This window comes from Lepeophtheirus salmonis, chromosome 13, assembly GCF_016086655.4.
Source record: "Lepeophtheirus salmonis chromosome 13, UVic_Lsal_1.4, whole genome shotgun sequence".
Taxonomy (NCBI): domain Eukaryota; kingdom Metazoa; phylum Arthropoda; class Copepoda; order Siphonostomatoida; family Caligidae; genus Lepeophtheirus; species Lepeophtheirus salmonis.
The window spans coordinates 9,940,668-9,956,398 of record NC_052143.2 but is presented as its reverse complement, the minus strand read 5'-3'; the positions used below and the strand labels follow the sequence as shown (position 1 = coordinate 9,956,398).

The following is a 15,731-nucleotide window of genomic DNA, read 5'->3' as shown; positions in this document are numbered from 1 at the left end:
CAAAAAATTTCAAAAATTATATTTGCAAAAAAATCGAAAATTCACAGTTGTTCACAGAAAAATTATTTTTTTGGAAAAAAATATTAAAAATGAAACTTCTATTATTATATTTTTGGAAAAAAAAATTAAAAAATGCATAGCTATTGAGAAAAATTATATTAAAAAAAAAAGAAATTTCAAATATTAAAGTTTTTAGGGAAAAAAAATTCAAAAACCCACAGCAGTTGACAAAAATTAAATTTTTTTGAAAAAAAATCAAATACTTAAAATTTTGGAATGTTTTTAACTTTTTGGGGAAAAAAAACCAAAAGAATTAATTTGAGGGGAGCTATAGCCCTCCAACCCACCCCTTGCGGACGCCTCTGAACAGTGGTTCGATTTTTTTGGGAAACACAATAAAAGAGTAGCCAAAAATAAATACATTAAGTCTTTAGGATTGGCTTAGCCAGTCTCCAGACCTCAATCCCATAGACCTCTATCAGTGTCAAACTTACAAAATCAACTAGGGATCAAATTACTATTTTCTCTTATCTACAAATGTATTGAGGATGATATTATTGTAACTCATGAATATAAATAAATAAACAACTAGAAATTTCTGCTAAATACTTTTGTTTATCAAGGCATATCTTTGATAGACATTTGTGAAATGCTCAATTTTCTTAACTCCCATACATTTTTGAATTAGCATCAGGGAGGCACTTATAGGAGACACTAGTGAAGCCCTTCTTTAGTGACACAAAATCATCATGAAACTGTGCGAGGTTTACATCTCCTTAGTGTTCTAGTTACTTAAATTAAGAATGTTTTGGACGTGGGTTTTTGGCAATGATTTCTACAACCATGATTTTTGCAGATCTATGAATTTTCATTCCCAAGTTTTTTTATATTACGTGATACACCAATACATCGGACTATGAACATGATTAGTTATAGCAAAAGACATGTCTCTAATTCATAACTAATTAAAAAACTTGCTTCTACGAAATCAATAGGGTATGAACGTTAGCTACGGACTGTCACACCACTTTTCGTATAATATATATATATATATATTTATTTTTTTAGTTAGGTCATGCACTATTAATAATTCTCATGTTCTATTTCCTTTTTTATAAATTTGAATTACGTTGCACTATAGTCGAAGCAACGTTCAAATAAAAGTGAAAAATCTTATAAATTTTGATAAATAACATACACACATATATTTTATTTTCTTTCTTTTTCATAAATAAGTTATCAAATGAAGAATTTTATCTTCGATACGTCTTTAAAATATGAAAAATATTAAGTTCTGACGTCCTTATGAAAAGGCCGAGGAAGAACTTTCCATCCCTTCTCATCTGCATGAAAAAGTGCTACAATCATACCAAAGTAGGTTGGAGCCTTTCTACTAAAAATGTCTCCTCCAAAAGCAGATCGATCCAAGATCCCCTGAAGAATACCGAAGATACTCATGGCACATGGAAACGTTTCAAGGGCAAGAGTGAGCGCTCTTTCTAGGAGTATGGTTCTTGATCCCGAACGAATCCACTGCTCAATAGTTTCATCAAAAATTATAGCCTTTCTAGATTTGGGAAGTTCCGCAGAGCCAGGTTCGGGCAGGAATATGGGATTTTCTTCTAAAGTTTTGTGACAGGGAGACAGATTTGCACTGGCAATGAAAAACACACGATAATCAGTTCTGAAAAAGAAAATATATTATACTTATGGGTATTATTGAAAGTAGTTTTATTGGAAGCATTACTGTAAGGCTTTGGAGTTTAAAGATACATACACGTACAAAAAGTTATAAAAATATAAGAAAATGTATAGGATTGAAGTAGTGTTCTGTACATCATTCGAATAAGGCAAAAACGAATCCAGAAGATTTATAAATCATGTACTTGGGTATATATTTTTTTACTTTAGTTATATCCTTAATTGCTATTTATTAATTATAAATGGGAAATTTTAATTCCTGTGTAATAATGAGCTTTAGAAGCCAACAAGAAATGAGGACATCATTACGTTTTATTGGTTCAACTACAAGCAGTCGCAAGAGGAAGGAAATAAACGCAAATCCAATTCCTGATATAGAAAGAACACAAAATCTACATAATTACTACAATGTCGATCCTCAATTCTAATCCGAGCCCTACAAGAACTTAAACATATAACTCCCAGGAAGAGCCTCATTGACTATCTCCGTCTGTCATGAGCACACCCACTAGTTATTACTTTATAATTTGATGTCTGTCTCCAAGAGTTATATAAAAATGCCGCTTTCTAGGACATATTTTATACATCGCTAATGAAACTCTACTAAGGAATGTACAATTGTACGATGTATAGCCGTTCAATTTAACAAAAACTAACCTCTCAAAAATATCGTATAGCTCATGGCCAACTTTTACACATTGTGTAGTTAGATCAGCTAAATCACCATCCCAGTGTTTCTTTTCTTGTATAGGACTTGTAATAATTACCACATCGTATGGACAAATCCTTTTTCGTGTTCCAGTTGTACCTCGCTGCTCAGAGAGAAAAAATAGTGGAACGACCTCACTCCATCCAAGTGGAGAAGGACGATCACCGAAAGGCTTTATCAGATTTGAATTGATTCTTTTTTTCTGAAACAAGAAAAATAAGGATTGATCAAATTCATTCATCCATCCCTCTTACCTGCAAATGATTGAAAATATCAAAGGCAAAATCATCTTGAAAATTAACAGAGACAATAAATTCCTTCCAATGATCATTCCACTCTGCAGATCCAGTACCGATCCTTGATGCATAAATCCCAATAGAGTCGGAGAGATTTATACCATGCGGTGTAGCAAGGACAATAATATCTGGCTCGTGATCTCGAACATAATCACCCACATATTTAGCGGCTGTATGAAGTTCGTCTACTCCAGGAGGGATTTCTTCCATTGTAGGATCTAGGATCATGGATCCATGAGGAAGAATAGCTGAACCAATTAGTACCATTGCAGTGTGATAACTAATTTATGAATTGTAAATAAATATTGTAGTAAGATTTTTTTTTTTTTACTTTTTGAATGGTCCTTGCCCCCCCCCCCCCATATGTGCCATAGCCGGGAGACTTTCTTTTATATTTTTATTTGAACTCCTCTACAACTAAGTAATGTAACATATTGTACTAATTAAAATATACCTACATTTCTTTGGTTTGAATAAAAATGAGGTTAACTTAACAAGAAAGGGGAGTTAATGAATAGTTTTTGTTCAAAGTGTTTTAACACGTTCTTTGGTGGAAATGCGCGATAACTCAGTATATACTAACCCACCAAGAGAGTTAATTAATTCTGCAATAACCTGAAAAACAAATTATACATAACCCAGGAGCAGTTGAATGAAATAGCAGAGGGCGCTTTCCTTAGTCAAGCGATTTGTTTCAGTTCTACATTAATACATAGTTCTTGCCTTTCATTTTATTCAAGTAATCAAGATTGATATCAATATGGAGAAAATATATTTTGCCTTCATATTTTTGTTACTAAAGAATGAAGTACACAATGGAAAGACCTAAATGACTCATAACTATCCTTCTATTTAATCCTAGCAAGAAGCATAGTTTGCATGTACAATGTAACTAGCTACAGCTATTGATTGCTAATCATTTCATTGAAGAACATAAACAACATTTCATTAAAATAATGCAAACAAAACTATTCGCTTTTCATTAAGTGTATTTACAAAAAAAAATCCTCAATGAAAATAATTAATTAATGTCACGTGTCTTCATTTATCTCTTTCAAGAGTCAAAACCCCTTTTCAAAATTCAAGTATGTAAATGACCCTGTTGGAACATAGCAGTTCATAGGCAAAAATATTTTGATGTTTAAACGTTTTCATAGCAAACATTTCAAATAAAATCTGTGAAATCAGGAGACACCAGCCTTTTTGTATGCATGAGAATGCATGCACAGAAAACTGCACCGGAGAAAATTGTCCGTGGAAGATTTACATGGAGAAAATTACCATAGAGGAAAATTGACAGTACTTTATTCAAACTTAATGATGAATAATAACACATTATAAACTCGCTTAATATTATTTATTTAGTATTTATGTATTTTTAAAAGATTTATAATACAATAAGCATATATTTCAAGTCTTTAAAAATACATTATTTGAAATGTATTGTATTATTTTATGTAGGAATTTATTAAATATAGATAATTATTGGAACAAAATTATAATTACTAAAATTTTATTTTATTTACAATTTACTCAGAGGATTATATAAATTATTTCCAAAATAAATCAGTTGGATACTCTAACTTTTCCAAAAAGAAAAACAAAAAGTAATTAAAAATTGAGTGTATCCATTACAAAATTTAAGAAAAACAATTATTGTAATACAATTAATGTTATTTACATGTAACGTAGTATCCATAAGAAAGAGTTAAATGGCGTAAAAACACAGAAAAAATGCAGTTTTCAATTTGCAAAACGATGGTTAAAAACATTTTTTTGGAATCAGAGTGGTTCCTTGGATGTATTGGCAGTGGTTTTTAGCAATTCCACACTATCCCCGGGCCAATCCGAGGGCAAAAGGTATTCGGCCATAATTTAAGAAGCAACTATTCTATTTATTATACTCTTCTTAACCAATCCTCTAGATACATTTCTTAGAAGATTGGATTGGATTGAATAAGAAAATTACAAGGAAATTCTATTGCAATAATGTTACTCACACTTGAAGAAATATGTTTAGATATTTGTCATAAATAATATTAAGTGAATTTAAAATGTGTTATTATTCATCATAAAGTTAGAACAAAATACGGGCAATTTTCTCCAAGGCAGTTTTCCTTGTACCCCCAGAACGGTTTCATCGTTTTAAAATTTGCAAATCGGCATTCATTTTGTCTTAATCATACATGACGCAATGGTCTTATTTAGAATGTGGGGCCGTCGACACCGTGGAAGGGAGTGTAGGGGATATCATCGTCCCAAGTTTATTCTAGATAAGATATTTTTTGAAGTTTAGATTTATGTAATAATCAGAAAAGTTTAATGAACTCCCCCCCCCCCAAAGGTTAATATAAATACAAGGTTTGACCATCATGTAATCAGGCTTGCTAGAATTTTCAATCTGATTAATGGTACAGACTGCTGGACAAGACAGGCAAATTTTGAAAATACACGCAACCACTCACATTCTATGACGTCACTATTGCTAAAATTTTAAATTTAATGAATCGTACCGACTGCTGGGCAAGAAAAACAGAATTTGTCAAAAAACGCAACCCCTCATCTGTTGTGACATCAATATTAAAAGGAATTCAAAAATCAGTCGTACGCGCGTTATGGTTAAAGCTGGGCTGTTTGCTCAAATAAATTACTGTTTTGAGATTAGAAAAGGAAAACAGTTGGTAAAATTTCCCTTTTCCTTATTGATTCATTCTTTCTTGAATGATTGTTGTGCTAATATCTCCTCAAAGAACCTATTGTCCGCCGAGTACCTTTGAGTTTGTACAATAAAGTTAGTGAAATGCCAAAAAAATATTATCCCTACGCCTGGATTGAAATTAATGGAGGCCATGAAATTTGGAGCTACCTACTGGACGACAACAAATGCCGATGTAAGTACTCTTACATCCCCCCCCCCCCCCATCCAGAGTCAAACGACACTTAATGTCATCAGAACTTTACTGCTTCTTAGCAAATTCCCTAACCTCCAGCACCTATCGTCACACGCTAGGGAACTTGGTTAAAAACAGTTGATTACTATTTCAATAACTTCGAAATAATCAGGGAATATTTAAACAAGCTTAATGAAAAAACACCAACGGTCGTTAAAGCTAAGGAGATTATAAATGATGAGTTTATTTATCAAGAATTTTTAATAATGAGCAATAATCTCAACCCAATTACTGTCTTAGAAGGAAGAATCTTGACAGCGAATACATATCGATTTGATAAAAATCCAGCGTACAACGATTTGCAAGACCTAGCAAAGTATGATAGGAAAGAGACGGATTTTATATCTACTCATAATTAGTATATTTTTTTCTGTATAGAAATGTCTCATTATTTTGGTGTATTTATATGGTACATTTGTCCTTAATAATTTGCTGAATCAATTCGTAGTATTTAACTTAAATAACTTCAATTTTGTTTCATTTGTCCCTAATAATTTATTGAATCCATTTGTAATATTTAGTGTCGATTGTCATTATTAATTTGTTTCACTTTTTGTCTATAGCTACTATTAAAATTTCTAATTAATATTTTTCTTTATAATTAATCATTTTGTATTTGTGTTTTTTATTTTACCCATACTTCTTTACCTTAATATCTGAAATATAAGTTATAATACTTTAATTTATAAATTTACTAATAGTTAAATAAAAAAACATTTATTGCTACACTTCATGTAAATCATACAATCAGTATGGGCACATGTAAAAGTAACTAACTTTTGGTGCCCCTGCAATAGTTTGCCAGATTAGGTATCCTAGTGCAGTCTGTCTTGAAGGTGTTCTAGGGATGGTGCATTGTTTAGACAGCCCTCGATATCAGAATTCATTTAATAACTAGAGAGGCTAGAGACGGAATGTTTAAATTTACTTCTAATCTACTGCTATGGGTTATGTGATACTCATAAGTTTTTGACTACTCGTTGTATGACATATCATGTCAGCAACTTTTATTTATATTTCCTAATAAATCTCTAATATAGTAATTTTGAAGTTTTGACATGATTTCCAAGAAGTAAATCAGGTATTCCTGAATTAGAAAATTTCAACTATTCATTTTTATACCAGCATCACGTCATATTCTATCTTCCAAAACCGTAACTTTTAATTACTAGTACCATATGTCTCACTCCCGCTTTTTACACGCACTCCCTCGATCCTCATCCCTAGTTATGGTATAACCTTGTATTTCTATTAACATTGCCTCCCCTTATATTTCCCCATATCAAACTCCGTGTTAGCGGTCAAAAAATCGAGATGTTAACAAACAAAAATGGCATTTCGTTAATATATGATTCTATGATTGACTAACGGGAGTACCCGTCATTACTCGGAGTTATTAGGAATCTTGAGATAGACAAAATGACAAACAAGCTTTAATAAAAATATAGATATAAGATATGTACTCCCTCTTTTTTTTTTTTAAATATGACACGCTCAGCTTTGGCCACACACTAAAAAAATGAGGAGTCGCCGACCAACAACCCTTGTTTCATTAATACAGAAATGTACTACTGTCTTCTTTTTTAAGATGACTTTTTGATATTTAACTACGCATCCACTTTTTATATTGTTATTTCTTTGATTGAGTAGTCATACAGTTCTAAGATTTGAATGACACACTCAAAATGAGCCATTGACAGACAGATAAAATTTGTGTTCAAAATTACATATTTGAGAACTAAAGTCCTTACTAATGAGCATTGTTGGGCAAGTTACTTCCAAAATGTAATATATTTCATATTACTAGTTACTTGCATTTGAAAGTAATACGTTTCTTTACAACATTACCTTCTGTGTAGAGTAATAATTTATTTATTACCAGGCTTCCCACCTGCACATAAAGTGCAACTGACTGTGAGATTCTTGTCTATTTCTCTGATAAATTGAAAATAATGCAAGTATAGCCACTTAGAAAATGTTGAATTATCATTCGTTGTTGCCATCTTGAAATCTCCAATCCAAATCGGCTTCTTCTTATCTTGATTTAAGACTTTCTTCTTCTCCTCTTTATTTACGGCTGTTGTGCCTGTGTTGTTTTTTTCGAAAACACCTCGCCTGTGAGACAGCTCGGATTGTAACGCGCGTTACCAGACTCAGTAACTGTAATAATAGTAACGTAATATATTTAGTAGCGCGTTATGTTACTCAGTTACTACCAAATGTAATTTATTACAGTAACGCGTTGCTTTTGTAACGCGTTACGCCCAACACTGCTAATGAGTAATGTATATTAAAAAACTTGATTAAGAGATTAAAATGGTTATCTTTATTTTAAAATATAAAAACTTACAATAATTTAACACGAGTACGAAAACATACTAACTGGCAAATATTTAAAAAGAAAATGAGTTTAATATCTTTTTTGGGGTAACCATAAATGGAGATTTTGATTCTGCATTTTTTTTTTTTTTGTCATAAGTCAATGCTTTTCTATATTTCAGAAGTAATAAAATGCCATCTACAATGTGCTATGAATCTATTCAGTTCGAAATCAGGATATGTGACTTTAACAATCCTATCTGCAATGCAGTGTTGCATTCCTTCGGAGAAATTGTGACTATTTTATATTAACTATTAGCTGCAGTTGTCTGCAATCCATATTATTAGCTTTTTACAAGCATAATTATAACACTATTTCACTCGAATAGCTTTGTACATGTACAAGTATACAACAAAAATTTCAGTCAAATGTATCATCTCTCTGTCTATAAAAAATGTATTGTATATTCTTGAAATATAGACTTTATTATACAATCCAATTAGATATCGTTCTTAAGTTCTGAATTTAAGATATTTTGATTGCAAAAATGTACTATCTGGTAAATGTATTTTATAAATCTTGTATTTATAACAGATATAAACAGTTAAAAACTAACAATATAATGAATAAATTATACTAATGATCATAACAAAAATTGAATTTCCTATTTTCAATATGGCAAGGTCACCCAAATATTAAAAGTTAAATATCAGGCAGTAGAACTAGTAGCAGGGTGGGCGAAGTGTCATTCAAGAGACAATATTATATACTTCTGTTGAAAATAGAGTCCCACGGTATCATGCCTTGGAATAGTGAATCATTTGTGTTTGTCGTCAAAAAGAATATGTTCTAAAAATGGTTTGAGAGAATATTAATATATATATATACAAATTGCTACTTAGAAACCTGAGTTTTTATTTGTGCAATTTATAAAAATCAATTAATTGCTTCAATTTCTAATGTATCTACATAAGACCAGATTTCATAACTCATTTTCATAATTCAAAATTTGCAAAGTTCTTAGATCAAGAATAACATAACGTCACGGAAAATGATGCTAGAGAGTTAAAATGGATGCAGTCAGATTTAGTGTCTAAATTCTAAATTGGTCAATATCTTCAAATTAGATACTTGGAAACCCTTTGTTGATTCGCCAGTAACTAACACCTAATTAACTAATCATCCACAATTTAATAAAATATATTGTTTAAATCAAATATTGTATTTTTCTGTAATAAAATAACTATTGCTGCTCACTGTATATAAGTTCAAGCTTTTGTACATACATCTTTTCACCCTGTGTCAATGATAAAATAAATCAATTATTTATCAAATTTCTATAAAATGAGGAAACGAGTAAAACAATAAAAAGTAATGATGATCCTGATTATTAAGATCCCTGGGCTTGTTTATCAGTAACAAGCCAGAGTCATCTAGAGGTATTTGGAGAAAATAACACTCAAAGTGTCTTCCGCATGTCTAATCTTGATTTGGTAGCTGTCAAAGCAAATAATCTTGCTTCACAAAGATATGTTTTTTTTACAATCTTATGATAATATCATAACGTAAATAATTAATTTATCGTATTGTTGACCCAGGGAAAAAAATGCAATCCCTATAAGAGCTTGAACTGATTTACATGACGGAGCAACATAATTTCCTTTTTTTAGAAGCAGGGGCGTCTGGCAAGTGGTGTGCTGGAAAGGCTGGAGATCCCCCCACAAAAAGAGTTAATAAAGTGTTGGTACTTATTATAAAATATACTATTTGAAAAAAAAAATCAAAAAATTAAATTTCACAAATTTTTTACAAAAAAAATTTAATTTTCTGTGAATAACAATGGTTTTTTGATTTTTTTTCGAAAAAACTTAATATTTGAAATTTTATTTAAAAAAGTTTTATAATAAAAATTAATTTTTGAAATTTTTTCGCAAAAAATTAAATTTTTATTGAATATACTTTTGAGAATTTTTTCAAAATTTAACATTTGATAATTTTTTCGAAAATATTTAATTTTTTGTAAATAGCTGTAGATTTATGGAATTTACTCGAAAAAACTTAATATTTCTAGAAAAATTTAATTTTTGGATTTTTCTTATGATAATATCATAAGAACGTAAAAAGAACATTGATATTGTTCTTTGATTTTAATCCAGAACAAGTCTAGAACATACCATGGAACCCGGTGATTGAGGACCTTTGCGTAAAATGAGTAGTGAAAATTGAATAAATTATAATAAAGTTAGATCATAAAGATTAATAATTAATTACGTAATATCCTTTTAATTTCAATAATAAACCTAAATAATACTTTTATGGAGCTTTTCATAAGGATTAATGAGTTTATTTCCAGTGAAGGAAGCTTATAAAATTTCCCTGATAATTTTTGCAATTAAAACATAACATAACATAATATGAACAAAAAAGAATCGGACAATAATATATTTTTATAGCCAATGAGGTCATGCTTCAAAATAAAAATTTCATTAGCTCAAATACACATTATGCAAATATCTCAGAATAGCAATATTCTAACAGTTAGAAATTAAACAATATTCCCAAAAGCAAATATGTGCCTAATTATTTCGTTTCCTGCTTGATTAAACTTTAGGGTCTTATTATCACTAAGGAATACATTAAAACTCTGATATTGTACACATAAGAAATTTTAAACCCCAGGATTCGGTGTTGTTATTGGAATACCACGGAGCAAAAGGACTTTGGATGACTAATAGGAAACCCCATACCCATAATAAAAGAAAAACAAAACTTTATGAGTTCTGCAGTTCGTTACATCCTATGGAACGGGGTATTTGTCCGGCACTTGGAAAAGTATGTTCGAAATATGGGAAGAAGAATCATTTCTGGAGCTGTGGTAAGACGCCCCATACACCTGCAGTTTCCACAATACTCAACCTCTCAAAGGAACATCATATGGAGGATCGAGTGTATGATTGGTTGCTCGTATGTGGGGGAAAAATTAAATTGTTTACTTGATTTAGGGGCTAACACCAACCTTATCCCAGGTCATATGGTTCCAGATGCCTCTCTTCTCAAATATAATTCTTATGTAAAGGTTTTCGGAGGTGGTAACCACAATAGGTTTGGCGTGTCTCCCTGTTTCACTGAATGGGGATAAAGAATTTAAACTAAATTTTATATGTATTAACATTGGCTAACCTATCTTAGGATTTTTTTCTTGTTTAGATTTAGATCTTGTAAGACTAAACAATTTGGCTCCACTGTGCCGCACAGTCAAGGGAAAGCATAGTGAAATCGATGTTCTCAACCCTGAATTTTCTGGGAACTTCAAAGAAACTCCGGGGCAAACAGTAAATCACACCAAAGCCAAAGTTCATGTTTGTTAAGACCCACGTCCTCGATATATTCGTGCTCACCATGTACCTTTAGCTCTTCGTGATGTTGTTAACGATGAAATTAAGGCTATAGTTTGTCGTGGTACTCTGGAGAAGGTCCATACTTCGGAATGGGCCTCACCCATCGTAACTGTAATGAAACGTGATAATAAGGTACGCATTTTTGCTGATTTTACAGGGACTGTCTCACATATCAACCGTATCCGTTGCCACACCCGGATGAATTATTCGTTGGGTTGTCTGGAGCTCGTTATTTCTCCAAACTTTACTTCACATGATCTTATGAACAGTACAAATTGGATGAAACTTCTAAAAAGTTTTTATTAATTAATACAGCTTTAGGCTTATTTAAATATAACGTTTTGCCGTACGGGTTAGCCTTTGCTCCTGTTATTGTGCAGGCAGCCCAAGAGAAGCTTTTTGAAGGGATGTCTAGTATTAAAGCATAAATTGATGACGTATTAATTTTCACTAAAGGTGAAGCTGAGAATATTGTCATTCTCAAACAAGTGTACTGACGCATTAGCTCTACTGGGGCAAGGTTAAAGAAATTTAAATGTATATTTATGTGTTCTGAGCTGACCTACCTTGGGTTTCGAATATTCGAGAAAGGAAGATCATTGAACCTTGAGCATGCACGTCTTGTCCGGGAATTCCCCACTCCAAAGTCGTGTTCGGAAGTTACGTATTTCCTTGGATTAGTACAGTTTTATTGTCACTTTATTAAGAACATATCCGAAGAAGTTTCCCCCTTGTATGATTTAACTAAAAATTAATCAAGCTTAATCAAGTTTTAACAATATAAAGAGTTCGGTGTGGAATGAACGATGTTTTATGCATTATGATCCTTCTTTACCTCCCTCCCTAACTACAGATGCATCTCCAATTGGTCTAGGAGCAGTACTCTCCCAACTGGACGAAGATATGGAACGCCCTGTTGCCTTTGCATCACGTAAATTGTCTACGTCAGAAGCAAATTATTCACAGATTGACAAAGAATCATTTTTGAATTGCTAAAATTTGAAAGATATATAATTGGGACAAAAGTTTATGATCAAGACCGACCACCATCCTCTACAATACATGTTTAATCCGGGAAAATAACTTACTGGTGTAGCGTCCGTACGGCTCCGTGGTTTGTTTTTAAGTTATCAATTTTTGATTATAACATATCATATGTAAAAGGGTCAGCTTTTACTCACGCTGATTCTCTCTCCCGTGTTCCATTGGACAAACCATATATTGGTGATGATGCAACAGATGGAATGATATGCAATTGGCTTGTGTCGACAGTCATAGAAGAACATGAACTTATTAAACAGACGAGTAGCAAAAAAATGTTATCTTAGGTGCTATCTGCAACGAAGTCTGGAAGTTGGAATGATGTAGAAGCTAAATCATTCTTGTGGAAACGCAATGCATTATCCGTTCGGAATAACTTACTGTTTTGGAGTGTTTGCATTGTAGTCCTGCTAATATTAAGAAGTAGTTTCCTGCAGCAACTCCATGTTAATCACTCTGGTGTTGTAAGGATGAAAGCCATTGCAAGGAGTAGACTATGATTGCCGGGTATCGATCAAGACATTGAGGAGTTTGTCCATGCATTTAAGATGCTCCACGGTCTCAATATGCCCCCTTCTGTCTGGCAAGCGAATGGAGTATTCACGTGGACTACGCCAAGATAAATGGGAAGGACGTCCAGATTATGGTAGAGCTGGTTCAAAGTGGATGGACGTAGTGAACATATCTAATACAAACACACTCGCTGCGCTGAAACGAATGTTCACGGTGTTTACGAGGTTTGGGTTTCCTAAAAGTGTTCATTCTGACAATGGTCCATAATTCTCAAACAGCGGATTCAAGTCTAAACTTTCAGTGGGGAGTCTCCCTCTCACTTTCCCTACCATATCACCCACAATCAAATGGCTTTGCAGAACGGGCTGTTCGCTCAGTTAAAGAAATGATAAAGAAGAACCTGGCCTTTCTCTCGATGAGATCTTGTTCTCATATCGAGCAACTCCATTGGCTTGTGAGAAATCCCCAACGGAATTGCTGTTTTCGCGGCCTCTTAGGACAAGACTGGACGGAATTCTGCCTGATCAGACGCGAGAACGAAAAGAAAAATTTAAAAATGGAATGGAGGTATTGTACCTTAACCTGGGGAATAGAAATCTTAAATGGCTCCCAGGCATTACCATCTCCAACATGGATCAACAATTTTTAAAATTGGACATGGCATTCAAGAGTTGAAACGCATATCTAAATCAACTCCGACCTCGACGATCTCGTTGATTGGGGGGGGTTGCATATGCATGTAAAGCTGATATTGATCTCATATTTTGAGTATTCTCTTTTAATGTACAATATTGTATTATTAAAATACAGTTCTGTTTTAACCCTTTATCAGAGTATTACTTTCTTTCTTCCCGTCCCCTTCTTCCTGTTCCTTCCTCTCTTAAGTTCCTCACGGTGCATCCCGTTCTCCTGGCCCCTCATCACTTCGGCGTCGAGTATACAATATTAATTATATCTATTTATCCAGGTATTGCCATACACACCATACATCAGTTGGGATCACTTAATCAGATTTTTGATTACTTTCAATTAGCCATCTACAATACTATTCATTTCCTCATATTTGTTTACGAAAACTTATCCATAAAAACCATCCTCAGAAAGTTTGTAAATATAATTTTGTAATAGTAGCAGCATAATTAAAAAATACTATTTGAGAATTTTACGACAATAAAATTAATATTCAATTAATCCAAACAAAATTGTGGTTTATGAACAGTGAATAGATAATCACGATAATTAATTTATGGAATTGGTTTACGCTTAGGATTAAATAATATATCCATAAATTATAATAGTAACAACAAATGAAAAAATACATAGCACGCAGTTCTTATAAAGTACACCCGTTCGTTTTTAGTGTTCAAGTACTTTGCCTATGTTTTTTTGTTTACGTATGTGAACGAAACTTTTCGTGCTAAAACTAGACAGCCAATCTCATATTTCTTGTAAAAAAATCCTCTAACATTAAAATTTCCTAAGTTATAGCGCTTTCAAAATATTCAATTTACCTACACTCCGTTGTACATTTGCTCCGTTTCTGAAAGGACAGGACTATATTTTTTGTCCATGGTCGTATATTATATATGTTAAGAGCTCTTCAACTTTTTTAAATAAATAAAGCACAAACAATTAAAGATTTTGCCAAATTTATTTTTCGGGACAAATTAAAAACATATATATTTTTATATGATAATTGAAAATCAATTTCTCTAGCGTGACCACCAAGCTTACTGAAATCCAATCGCTGAACCCAATTTTCCAGTACTTTTTCCATTAAATTGACCTATATTGGAGCAATTTTTCTCCGACCTCTTTTAACGCCGCCGGCATATTGGTGTATACCATTGACTTCACTTGACCCTCAATAAAATAATCTAAAGGTGTAACGGAAAAAAATTGAAGCGTCTCTAATGAAAACCCCTTTATATTGGCCATTTTATAATTTCTAGGAATAAATTTTGGCTATCATATTAAATGTACTGCTAGGAATTTAATAAAATATTACAAAGCAATATAGCAGTATAGTATCAAATAAAATATATGTAGTATATAAGTATACAACTAAAGTGGTAGTGTGACATTCGTACCGAATACTCTCCATTAGTGTGTGCTAAAACCGGTTGGTAGGGGGATGGGCTGAAGCTAGAGAAAATTGTAAATGTTTAAAAGAACTACCTTTCTATATATTACACTATCCAACAAAATGAAGGTCATTGAGCGTCCATAGTCTGAAACCCACATTTATTATTGTTATTTAAGCTGTAAAGACAAAAATGATATTATGAATTTCAACTTCCGCAGGTTTGGTCTTTAAAGCCTATTTTTAAATTAAGTTTTTAGGGTATAACAATTCTTCAGTGCCATATTTCGACATGAAAGAACTACCTATATAATGAAAATCACAGTAAATAACAAATTGATACAAACATTTTAACATTTGAAAGATGAATAATTTTTTTACTTTATTTTGATTACAATTAATAAAAAATGTGAATAACCACTAAAAAATCTAGTAAAATTAAGAACATAACTTAGAAGCTAATATGTTTTTTATTTTTTCTTCGAGTGGTTTAATATCATCACTGAATTTATAGAATAGACCTTATTTTTCAATTTAAAAAGAAAATACCTTTAAAAAAAAGCTCGATTTGGATTCATTTTTGTTAAATTTAATCTTTAATATTTATTAAGAAATTTAAATATAATAAGCTGGGTAGGTTGTTTGAATATAGATTACATTAATATATATATATATATATTTTTTTTTTTTTTTTTTTTTGGGGGGAGGAATTGAATCGT

The 15,731-nt window shown here is 32.0% G+C and overlaps 1 protein-coding gene across 1 annotated transcript; it reads right to left on the bottom strand.

Annotated features, from left to right (window-relative positions):
- Positions 1 to 1,180: 1,180 nt before the first annotated feature.
- LOC121128018 (protein TTE1956) lies at positions 1,181 to 11,686 on the bottom strand. Its single transcript, XM_071892833.1, has 7 exons — positions 11,545 to 11,686; positions 11,158 to 11,484; positions 10,994 to 11,102; positions 7,537 to 7,817; positions 2,665 to 2,986; positions 2,359 to 2,612; positions 1,181 to 1,684 (listed from the first exon to the last, which is right to left on the bottom strand). Exons 4-7 carry the CDS (start codon positions 7,554 to 7,556, stop codon positions 1,288 to 1,290), a joined length of 993 nt encoding a protein of 330 aa, XP_071748934.1. The 5' UTR covers positions 7,557 to 7,817; positions 10,994 to 11,102; positions 11,158 to 11,484; positions 11,545 to 11,686; the 3' UTR covers positions 1,181 to 1,287.
- Positions 11,687 to 15,731: the final 4,045 nt, after the last annotated feature.

What these genes read in the sequence shown, in the direction of transcription:
- LOC121128018 (XM_071892833.1), bottom strand. Translation starts at nt 7,556, where the DNA reads ATGTGCAGGTGGGAAGCCTG. An exon ending in ATATTTTCAATCATTTGCAG is followed by an intron (nt 2,613 to 2,664) that starts GTAAGAGGGATG and finishes TTCTTGTTTCAG; the next exon opens with AAAAAAAGAATCAATTCAAA. An exon ending in CTATACGATATTTTTGAGAG is followed by an intron (nt 1,685 to 2,358) that starts GTTAGTTTTTGT and finishes TTTCTTTTTCAG; the next exon opens with AACTGATTATCGTGTGTTTT.